Below are 12139 nucleotides of genomic sequence, written 5' to 3' on the forward strand. Positions count from 1 at the left end.
TTAGATTTTTTTGATTTTTTATTTATTTTACTGTTCACTCGAGCTCTTAGAAAGGCACTTTGGGAAATATCCGTTCTTTTTGAAGTATATATGATTTTTGTAGGGGTTCGAACTTCGAAGTATATATGATGCTTGATGCTGTTAAATTGTGGGCTGCACTACCACTTATGGACTTGGGCTTTGTTAATTGGGTCAAAGAGAATTCCGCACAAAAATTGGGTCACTCCGGGGAGATGGGATCGGTGAGGACGCTTGCTTGTAGGGCTTCGCACCGATGGAAACGAGATCGGGGCGTCGCCGCTCGCCTCCACCGCCACCGCCGCCGCATGTAGCTCACCGCCGCCGTAGTCCACAAGATGCCGACCTCATCAGCGACCTCCCCGACGATGTCCTCCTCCTGGTGCTGGTGCGCCTGCGCTGCGTCCGTGCCGCCGCGCGCACCGGGCTCCTCTCGCGCCGGTGGCGCGGCCTCTGGACCTGCCTCCCGGATCTCACCTTCCGTGGCGTCCCGCCCGCCACCGTTGAATCGGCGCTCGCCAGTTTCGCTGCTTCGCCGACATTGCCCCTCCTCGACATCTGCATCCGGGTGGGACATACAGCTGCCCAAGCCAGCTCGTTGCTGCGCGCCGCCGCTGTACTCTCTCCGGCGGAGCTATTCTTCGACTTCCCGGGGTCTAGTAAGGTAGTTCTGAGCCAGATGGACCGCATCGAGCTGCCGTGCTTCGACCGCACCATATTGATCAAGCTGGAGACCTGGTTCTGCGTCATGCCGCCGCCGGCCGGCGAGTTCACTGCGCTGGAGAGGCTGTCCCTCAAAGCCTGCATCCTGAACCTTGGCACCTTTACGCCACAGTCAGCTGGCGAGTTCCCCGCGCTCAAGACGCTGGCCCTTGACGGCGACATTGTTGACCTTGGCACCTTCCTGAACCGCTGCCCACGATTGCACAACATCAGTATCACCTTCCGTAGTGTCGCGTCTGGCTCACACGAAGCGGCGCTAGCCACACTCGAAGCTGTGGCGGCACACGGTGGTGTCTCAGTGTCCCTACTCGGCATCCACCTCGGTAGTGCACATGGTACCGATGCCACCCTTCTCCGCGCCGCAGCGAGGCTCTCCTGGCAAGAGCTCGTCTTCACTCACCTAATTGACACACTATATGACCAGAAGTATAGGAATGTCAACCTGCCCTGTTTTCCCCATGCCGTCTCGATCAAGATTAAACTGTATCAAATCTGCTTCACACGGCTTCTTGGTGGCAAGTTCTCCAAGCTCGACAGTATGATCCTTAAAGGATGCATCATCCACGACCTTAGCACCTTGGTTTCCCTCTGCCCATGCCTTCGTGTGCTGAAGGTGAAGGCAGGTATGTCCAAATGTGAGATCACGATCCATTCAACATCGCTGCAGGAGATTGTCCTGTATTACTATACGGAATGCCGTGGCGTTGACATTGTGACTCCCATGCTTAAGCAATTGACAATGGATTTTGAGGCTGACAAAGACATCAATGTGTTCATATCGGCACCAATGCTGGAGAGTGTCTCGTTGGAACGCTCTTATATAGGTTTGCCCATTGTGTTTGATTTTTGGCACCTTCACTCTCTGAGCTTAGATAGACAGGGGTTGGTCAGAAACAACCATGTCCTCTATGTTTCCATGTATGCCTTGGTATGTCTTCTGTCCTGCTCAATTTACTGGATTTACCGACTAAATTAGTTTTATGCATGACACCCTACCATAATATTTTGCAGAATTCCTCGAGTGTAGAACTGGACTTTGCCCAAGAAATAGAGAAAATTCTGATTACCGACTTCTCTGTATTGGACCTAAGCCTCGAGGCAAAGGGGCACGTGTATGGGGCAACTTTGTTGCGTCTCTTTAGCGTGCCCCGGGTTCATACTGGTTTGAAATTGCTGAAGGTCATCCTACTGAGATTGAGGAAGTCCGAGGTAATTCTTCCATGTAGTTATATATCTCGCATTCATAATACTTGTTAAACACAATTTCTATTGGTAGCCATGAGATAAGATCTTTAGTACGTAGCTTAGCATGAATAAATATAGTACACTGTAATACTGTTCATTTGCTTTAGGTGGTACAATCATGCCCAGGGAATTGTCAATGTGATTCTCCCAAAAATTGGAGAAGCCAAAGTATCTCCATGGTTCATCTAGAAGAAGTGGAAATCAAAGGCCTAAAAGGAGAAGATCATGACTTTGATGTCTTGAAATTGATTCTTAGATGTGCACCGTCTCTTAAAAGGATGACCGTGGAACTGGAAACTGGGATTAAATCACATGGCCACGGAGATTGCACCAAGGAAATCAACAGCATCTCACTGGAGTATCCTTCCGTGGATTTTCATGTTTATCTCCAAGGAAATCAACAGCATGCGTTTTCATCACGCTCCTAGGGACTAAATCATATGATGTGACTCTGGAGGCTGCACCTGCTCTAAGAATGTCTACACCATCTCCTTGGGGTATCCTTCCATGAATTTCCATGCTCGGTTCTCTGGTGAACTTGGTGCTGCATGCATGTCCATCAGCGATTCCTGGTATTCATTTGAAGAACCTAAACTCTTGCTAAATCTCTTTGAACCTGTTGCCTGTTGCCTACAAATACTCTACTAAGAAACTTATACAGTGTTGTCGGTATCTTCAGCTAATTTAGAGCACGGCATTTCGACACTTTTTTTCATGCTTCGTATTTGTATTTTGCACAGTGAAAACGTACTAAACCTATTCATCATATATAGGTTGTCCAGGCAATGCATGCTGATGAGCACCAGGCAGCCATATAGCATAGTGTATCCACCTCCCGAAAATGCATCCAAATCGAGCTGTGTACACATCCACGTTTCCGAACAATGACATTTTCTGTGCTATGCATCAGCGGATTTTCTTGGGTTTCGAATAAAACTATAAATGCACGTGGCTGTAGTAGGCCTCTAGATCATCTCCCAACTGCTAAAACCCGGAGGAGAGATCACAGATTACGCTCTTTGGACGGCATTATGTCAAATTAGAAATTGTGAGGCTGGACTGACATGTTGGCCTAATGCGATTGTCGAAATCACTAGTTAAGGCTCTGGAATACTCGCTGGCCATAACCGGTGTCGACGAGCTGGACCCGGCAATGGACCCGAGGAGCGACCTGCGGCGGACGCTTTCGCCGGTGCTCAACCTCACGATCCACATCTAGGAGTTCGACAAGTTCCTAGGATTCAGTAACATAGTTTCAAGATTTCATAAATAATAAACTAATATTTTAAAAAAGAATCGGCCACACTTATGTCATGAAACCGAATTCCCATGATATATGTATTGGCAAACTGTGGCATCCATGCAGAGTACACCATGCCAAGATGTCTTTGTCAGTCTCATGCAACATGGTCCTAACACTGGCGTCAACATTTGAACATCATAAAAATGATTTATTCACTCATGGGGATATGATTTATATGTTTTTAAGAAAAAAAACTAGTACAGAAGAAGGAAGGGAAGGGACACTGAGCTGATAAGAGAATATGGAAGTGTTCACAGAGCGTATTTATGCAAACTCAAACATAAACCGGACTAATTCTTCATTTTAACCAGATTCATCCTCTGTAAGTTCATCAATTATTTACTTTCCAATGGGTACTGTGGCATGAAAGTACAGTTATCTCACTTAGATCTTGAATGCATCGGCTATTCGTGCTCCTCGGCCTTGAGAGAAATGTTCAAGTTGCGTGACTAGTAAGTCCTTGGCCTTCATTTTCCTGTACCGTGCCGGTTGCTCATCACTCAACAGATGAGCTATTGGCCCAATCTCTTGATCAGGGTCCACACCATAGAACATGGCCACTGATATCCTCTCTTTATCGGCATTAGTCACAACTCTATGCACTGGCCCTGTGAAGATCCCGTTGGTCATTATCTGCCAGAGAAATGGTCAGGTGAAACTCATCAAGAATTTGAGTATAGTGGTATCATATGGGAGACAATTTACTGGAGGTTCAGAGATAGTCACCTCCATTGCAAAACCAATGTTGATCAGCAGGGTGTGCTTACACACAGCTGGAACATTGTACCAGGTTCCATCTCTAAGATATTGCAGCCCAGCGACATCTTTGTCCATGAGAAGAACCGTGAGAACAGAGAAATCCGTGTGAGGCTTGACGCCCAGGACAAGATCAGGTCTTGGACACGGCGGGACGTAGTTGAATCTAGCATAAGTGCGTGCATTACTGTTAAACTGATTAACGAAGCAGTCTTCATCAAGCTCCAAAAGCTTGGCTATTGCCCTAAGGATTTCGCCTTTGATTCTCTTGCATCTCAATGCGTATTCGTGCAGATCATCCCTGCAAACAGAGCTCAGGTAGTCCAATTAAACCAAGCCTAGTTTACTAGTGTCTGTTTTGTTTCTGTAGCCCATGTCACTCAAGACATAAATAAGCAAACCCGCAAAGAAAAAGACATAAATAAGCAAATGAACTTTCTTCTACAAAACAGACAACAAAGAAAGAAACATTTGAACACAGGTATCTGTGACACGGTGCCGCTGATAGATTACCTGAAAGATTTGGGATGTGTTGGCCAATGTGCAAGGTTTCTCCCACCCTCTGGCTCAATTCTAAGATGCAGACGATCAGACCAGTCTAAAATCTGATCTTGAGTTTTCACCTGGTCATTTCCATACCCTTCTACCTGGAAATGTTTCCCGCCTATCAGGTTACTGCATTTTTTCTTCTCTTCATGTGGTAGGTGAAAAAATTCCCTTGATGCAGTCATCACAGAATCCATCAAAGAGGTCTCCATTCCATGGTTAGAAACCTGGTACACAGGCTGATGCGTGTCATAGAAAGCAAGTACTCTAGAAGTAAAAAATGCAAGACAAAGATTTTTTTTCTCCCTGAGATAATGGAATAGCCAACTCTTGCAACTTATGCGTCGTGAGATGCACAAAGACAAGAGAGAAGGGTAGGATAAGGAGGAAAAGCTGACCTTGAAGAATCCCCAGCTCTGCAACGCAGATCGCAGCTTGGTGGCTTCCTCTGCATCGTTGGATGCAGATAGTAGGTCGAGATCTATGGTTGGGATCAGCTCTGGTAACTCGGCACCAGCCAGGTGCCCGCCAAGATCTTCATGCTCTCTAAGCAAGTACCGGCTCGGCGGCTCTTGCACGGTTGCAGCCAGTTGCTGCACAGAGTTTGGCAACCTCCATGACTCATCAGCCATTGGAGTTCTAGGATGTGTCACCTTTGCTTATCCTGGTCTGCTCTGCCTTTGGTTGTTGTGCATGAGCTATTTTGAAGGAAGAGCGGCACTAAGCAAGATGGATGACTTCATTTTTAATTAGCAAGTTGTCTTAATCTCAATCTGCGTGGTCTGTCGTGCATGCGATGCTGAATGTGATTATGAAGTCCAAAAGACTGACGGCAGTCGGTTCTTACTTACAGAATTGGTTTATGTTTCAACTGTCTGATTAGTATGTGCTATATGTGGACACTTTTGTGTCACTGTATGCCATCTGCAGGTCACTTCATATCTCTTTCCGTTCAAGTGTTATCCCCTTGTTGTACATTATCTTCTACCGTGTTAAATTTCTATTTCAGATAGGTGCTTCCTATCCTGTCTATCGGTTCCCTATTTTTCTCGTATTATCGCTAGTAACTGATAGCTGGGACCATGCTGATTAAGACAAAGTCAGCTTGTTAATCAAGAATTGGGTATGCCTCGCCAACAATATTCTAAACTAGAGTGACCTGACAAAGCCACAATCTTTTAACAGAGTGAAATAAGCAAGGGGACAAACTACATCAGGATAATCGTTTCCAGCTAGTATGACAAATGAGGCTGTGAGAACCCAAGAGTTGACCATAGGATGAGAGAAAGATTCCACAGTGGACCATACATCAAAGCGTTTCAGATAATCTAACTGGGAGAGGCCTTCCATTGTCGCCAATCTTATTAAACACAGTTTATTATCTCGTTCATGTCAATGCTGATGTAGCCTTGATCCGGAGTAGTTTATGAATTATCTTGGTAAAACTAGTAAACCAGCTAACCCGCCCCCCACGCACACGCACAAGAGTAAACAAACAAAAACTTGGTAAAAACCGGTGTCAGTGGTCTAATCTTGGTTCATCTGAAGTACCCCATCAGCGTGTTTGCCAAAATGCTTAGTTGAATTTTGCAGTTACATTCCATCTTCCGGGCACCCCCAAGCACACACTTGAATTTCGCCAGTAGGAAAATATGCAGAAAAGTAGAACTATTCTAAAACGGTGGTACTACTTTCTACTTTGATTCACAAAATCATCATTTGTCAATCAGTTCTCATGTCATGGGTTCAGATCTCAGAACATGGCAACGGGGAACTCATACAATCGACCCGAACAAACAAACCTCTGTAGGTGCAATCGCAAATCCAACTCTGGTTCCGGGAGTCGGCTCGAGGGTAAGAAGGAAAGAGCACACGCATTCATTTTTGGGCTGATGAGAAGTGGGGGATAGGATTCAGATCAGTTAAATGCATGTGCTCTTTGCTTCTTACCTCGAGGCGACTCCCCGCATGGGGGGTAGGCGTTTCCTTGGCGAGTCCGGCGGGCCCTCCTCCGCCGGCTCCCGCTGGGACCTCGCATCCCCTGCCGCGGTTCGCCGGTTCCCGGCGACCCCTTTATTAGCCGCGCCGCGCCTGCGCAGGGTTCCGTTGCCGCCTGAGCGATTTCTACGGCGGACCGGCCGGCCGTGGCTGCTACGAGATGAACCCGGCCCACCACGAAAAAGGTTGGAGATTGTCGTAATCCAACGACAGCCACACGGGAGAGAGCTACAAGTGCACAGTAGCAATAGCACCCAGAATAGTGTAAATGTTTTCGAAAATAATTGTTTGTATAAACGAGATATATATGTTTGTAATCTTACAATTTTTTAAACCTGAATTTGATCTACACACAGAGTCATAGAGTAATAAATTCAGATGTGAATAGCGTACGCAAATTTGTTTTTCTGGTGACACTATTCCCAGCTACTCTAGATCAGTAAAACTGTTTTTTTTGTTGCTTTTCCATGGATAGACTGAATTTGGATTTTAAATTTTGTGGATTGTACACACATATCTTGCTGACACACAGAAATGCTTTTAGAAAAAATAACATATAAATCGATGCTCCAGCTAATTACTCCAAAAGTCCGAACTGATGAAGAAAGGCGCGCAATATAATACTCCAGCTAATTTGCTTAATTTTTTTCACATATATTGTCTCAATCTAACTATGTTGGGGCCACGAGGATGATAGCTTCAATTGAAACAACACATAACAAGTGTTATTTCCTTCCATCAAAGGTGTGTGTGGACATGATATTTCCGAAAGATGACTTTGCATCAACATGACACCTTTTTTTGAAGATGCAGCACTGTTGTTTTGGAGAACATTTGTTGCTGTCCGGACTGTTGCCAAGGTTGAAATTGTTGTATGCTACTGCAGTGGCGGAGCTTCAAAGGAAAAGTTAGGCTGGTCAGACCAAAGAAGATCACAAATTTTTAGGCATTTGTGAATACTCAATAGCTTTTGTTCTCATTGAATTGTCATCCTATATGTTAACAAAAAAAGTTACGGGAAAGATACTAATATTTACATTATCACGCCTTGTTTCAGTGATCTTCTTACACTAAAATGCACTTTTTGTGTGGGGGTACACTAAAACGCACTTAACAAAAAGTATTTTGTTAGATACGAGCAACCTGCTGATTCACTAAGAGAAAATAGATCTTTACCTTCCATTTTCACATATGAATTGATAATGAAATGCATTACTTATACTCAGTTCAATCAATGGATAACATAAATCCACTACCCCGAGATAATTGGAAATTATCCAGCCACACGGTGCTCAGCGTTGGCAGCGGACGGACAGTACTGGCTGGTAGCGAGCAGGCTATAGCGGTCAGCGAAGGCAGGGATCAGAGGCATTTGGGCGGCACAATGACAGGATACCGATGGCGTGGAGGCGGGCGGAGCCATAGTGCAAGCAGCAGGAAGCATGCGTTTAGCAGTGAGGAGATCATCCGATCTGCGAGGTCGAGGCTGGTGGAGGCTGGCTGTCGACACGAGTCCTGGCCGGCTGCCGAACTCTGCTCGTGATGTGTGCGCACGTAACATGGCAGCTTGGATTGGCGACCGATCGATCCATCGTACAACAGTTACGAAGCATCGCGTATAGGTATAAAAATTGTAAAAAACCTGGGCGGGCCATGGCCCGGTTTAGTCCCAACAAAGCTCCGCCCCTGTGCTACCGTGTGCTATTGACAGTTCGTGCTTGAATTTTGGAGTTGTCTTTTATCTTCCTTTTTAAATAATTTGTATGAGTGCATCATGGATATCTCGACTAGCTCTTGATGTCGTATGTAGATGCCCGATATACTTGATATCAACTTAATATTCATATATTACCCTTTAACGAAATTTACATAATTCGCAAAAAAGGGAAAAATTACGCCGTGACACCAAATTCCTGAAGGGAAGTATCTTGGCAAAAGGTGACATCCATGGAGTACACCATGCCAAACATGTCTGTCAGTTCCACACAACATGACAGTGACTAGTGCTGACATTTTTACACCCTAAAAATCATTATTCACCATGTTATGGGAATAGGATTTATGCATTTTGAAGAATAAAGGCTACGGAGCATATAAGAAGGAACGGTGGAGACACTTGAGCAGATAAGAGAATATGAAAGTGCCCAGAGAGCATGTTAATACAAACAAACATAAACCAGACTGATTCTTCATTTTAACCAGATTCACTCCCTGTAAGTTCACCAATTATTTACTTTCCATGGGTATTCTAGCATGGAACTACAGCCATCTTACTTAGATCTTCAGTGCATCGGCAATTCTTGGTCCTCGGCCTCCAGCGTAATGTTCATGGTGCAACACTAACAAGTCCTTGGCCTTCATTTTCCTGTATTAATTGTGCCGGTTGCTCCTCACTTAACAGATGAGCTATCGGCCCAATCTCTTGCATGGGATCCACACCATAGAACATGGCCATTGATATCCTCTCTTTATTGGCATTAGTCACAACTCTACGCATTGGCCCCATGAAGATCCCGTTGGTCATTATCTGCACGAGGAACGGTCAGGCGGAAGTCACCAAGAAGACAAGAACTTCATATGGGAGAAAAATTACCGGAGGTTCAGAGATGGTCACCTCCATTGTAAGACCAATGTTGATCAGCAAGGTGTGGTCACACACAGCTGGAACATTGTACCAGGTTCCATCTCTAAGATATTGCAGCCCCACGACGTCTTTGTCCATGAGAAGAACCGTGAGAGCAGGGAAATCGGCATGAGGCTTGATGCCCAGGACAAGATCAGGTCTTGGACACGGAGGGGAGTGGTTGAATCTAGCAAAAGTGGGGGCGTTGCTGTTAAACTGATTAACGAGGCAGTCTTCATCAAGCTCCAGAAGCTTGGCCATTGCCCGAAGGCTTTGATTCTCTTGCACTTCAATGCGTATTCGTGCAGATCATCCCTGCAAACAGAGCTCAGGTAGTCCAATTAAACCAAGCCTAGTTTACTAATGTCTATTTTGTTTCTGCAGTCCCTGTCAGGTTCCGTAACTCAAGACAGGAATAAGCAAATGAACTCTTTTCTACAAAGCAGACAAGATAGAAAGATCCGTTTGAAGTATCCCTGATAGATTACCTGAACGATTTGGGATGTGTAGGCCAATGGGCAAGGTTTCTCCCACCCTCCGGCTCAACCCTAAGGTGCAGTCGATCAGACCAGTCCAATCTCTGATCTTGAGCCCACACACTACCAGAATTTAGGCAGTTGCCGACGGGCATATCTATGCCGACGGCCCCCGTCGGCATATATGGTCTTACCCCGACGGCACAACTAAAGCCGTCGGCGTAGAAAGGCCGTCGGCGTATACCCATCTATGCCGACGGGGGCCGTCGGCATAGATAAGCCGTCGGCGTTTCTCCGAATATACCGACGCGGGACGTCGGCATAGAGCAGGCCGTCGGCATATCACGTGGCCCGTCTACCCGTGCGGCGACGGCAGTTTGACGGCGTCAGGCTACGCCGACGGGCTAACGGTGGCCGTCGGCATAGCTACGCCGACGTCATCGATCCACCGCGCCGCCACGTCATCGATCCGGGTCGTTCGCCGGTCCCGTGGGGTGGCATTTCTATGCCGACGGCTAGGCCGTCGGCATAGGCCTGGCCCACGTTTTTGCCACGTCATTGATCCCCGCCCTACGCCATGTCATCGATCCAGGGCTCTACCGTTCCGTGGCCGTAGCTATGCCGACGGCTAGGCCGTAGGCATAGATTTCTAATAATATTTTTATATTTTTTGTATTTTCTCTTATTATTTTTTATTTTTTTCCAATACTAATTTCATTAACTTAAATGTATAGAAAACATATATCGATTGCCCCCCACACGGGCCTTCTTCCGTCGTGTCATGGAGAGGTTAGACGGGACGGGCCGGGTACCTGTGGGGGGTAGCAATGCCGCCAGGTGTTGCGGTGGGCCCTCCTACGGTTGTGGAAACATTGGCAGGCGCAGGCATGCGGCTCCGGGGTGTGCCCCCTCCCCCCTCACGGGCGTCGATGCCGCCGTGCCCCAGGGGGGGGGGGGGGAACGGCCACGTCGGGCCGACGCAGAGGGAATCTTGGGGTGGGTTGTGCCGGGACTGTGTTGGGGGGTGTACCTATGGCTGGGCTATGACAACAAGGTGAAAAGGTCCACCGGTCAAACTACGTCCAGCGAAAGGCAAAGGGATAGACCCGGCGGTCGTCTGTGTCAGGGTTAGACGGGACGGGGTACCTGGGGGGTAGCAATGCCGCCAGGTGTTGCGGTGGCCCTCCTATGGTTATATAAGCATGGTGGCAGGCGTAGGCACCCGGCACGCGGCTTGTATGAGGTCCCGGTGCGACGCTCCGGTGGCATTGCTACCCCCCTAGGGCCCCCGTCCCGCCAAACCCTGTAGCGTTTGACCACGGGATCTACCCCTTTGACTTTGCACGGACAGGCTTTGAGCAGTAGACGTATCCACCCGGTTGTCTAAGGTCAGCCCAGATGTTGCAACAAAGTGTTCCTATGGGCTGACCTATCGCAACCAGGTGGAAGAGTCCACCGGTCAAAGCCCGTCCGACGAATGTCAAAGGGCTAGATCTACTGGTCAACTGGGATTCGGGGTGGCCTTCGGGGTATAGCTATGCCACCGAAACATCGCACGATCCCGATGCATGTGTGAAAGTGTTCTGGCATGTGTAGACGCCTGTCTTGGGACTCCCTGGTGTGGCCCCCCTCCACGGAAGGCAGAGCAGCCGTCACTTAGAGGGGGGATGTGCGGGTGCGGTGGAACCGGAGGGAATCTAGTGTTGGGTTGGGTCCAGACCGTGTTCGGGAATGTTCCTATGGGCTGACTTATCGCAACCAAGTGGAAGAGTCCACCGGTCAAAGCCCGTCCGGCGAAAGTCAAAGGGCTAGACTACTGGTCAACTGGGATTCGCGGTGGCCTTCGGGGTGTAGCTATGCCACCGAAACATCGCACGGGTCCCGATGCATGCGTGAAAGTGTTCTGGCATGCGTAGACGCCCGTCTTGGGGCTCCGTGGTGTGGCCCCCCTCCACGGAAGGCAGAGCAGCCGTCACTTAGAGGGGGGGATGGTGCGGGTGCGATGGAACCGGAGGGAATCTAGTGTTGGGTTGGGTCCAAACCGTGTTCGGGGATGTTGCTATGGGCTGACCTATCACAACCAGGTGGAAGAGTCCACCGGTCAAAGCCCGTCCGGCGAAAGTCAAAGGGCTAGATCTACTGGTCAACTGGGATTCGCGGTGGCCTTCGGGGTGTAGCTATGCCACCGAAACATCGCATGGGTCGCGATGCCATGTGTGAAAGTGTTCTGGCATGTGTAGACGCCCGTCTTGGGGCTCCGTGGTGTGGCCCCCCTCCACGGAAGGCAGAGCAGCCGTCACTTAGAGGGGGGATGGTGCGGGTGCGGTGGAACCGGAGGGAATCTAGTGTTGGGTTGGGTCCAGACCGTGTTCGGGAATGTTCCTATGGGCTGACTTATCGCAACCAGGTGGAAGAGTCCACCGGTCAAAGCCCGTCCGGCGAAAGTCAAAG

General features: G+C 48.1%; 2 protein-coding genes and 1 pseudogene across 2 annotated transcripts; 1 reads left to right on the forward strand and 2 right to left on the reverse strand.

Moving 5' to 3' along the window:
- The first annotated feature begins 274 nt into the window (after window positions 1-274).
- LOC125522133 lies at window positions 275-2414 on the forward strand. The gene is made up of 4 exons (XM_048687212.1): window positions 275-953; window positions 1107-1669; window positions 1753-1950; window positions 2094-2414. Exons 1-4 carry the CDS (start codon window positions 275-277, stop codon window positions 2412-2414), a joined length of 1761 nt encoding a protein of 586 aa, XP_048543169.1.
- A 1008-nt stretch (window positions 2415-3422) lies between these two features.
- Window positions 3423-6770, reverse strand: LOC125525389 (codeine O-demethylase-like). The gene is made up of 4 exons (XM_048690393.1): window positions 4990-6770; window positions 4559-4818; window positions 4016-4346; window positions 3423-3922 (listed from the first exon to the last, which is right to left on the reverse strand). Exons 1-4 carry the CDS (start codon window positions 5221-5223, stop codon window positions 3674-3676), a joined length of 1074 nt encoding a protein of 357 aa, XP_048546350.1. The 5' UTR covers window positions 5224-6770; the 3' UTR covers window positions 3423-3673.
- Window positions 6771-8800: 2030 nt separating this feature from the next.
- LOC125518451 lies at window positions 8801-9936 on the reverse strand (annotated as a pseudogene).
- Window positions 9937-12139: the final 2203 nt, after the last annotated feature.

The sequence above is a fragment of the Triticum urartu genome, chromosome 7 (assembly GCF_003073215.2).
Source record: "Triticum urartu cultivar G1812 chromosome 7, Tu2.1, whole genome shotgun sequence".
In the NCBI taxonomy this organism is placed as follows: Eukaryota; Viridiplantae; Streptophyta; class Magnoliopsida; order Poales; family Poaceae; genus Triticum; species Triticum urartu.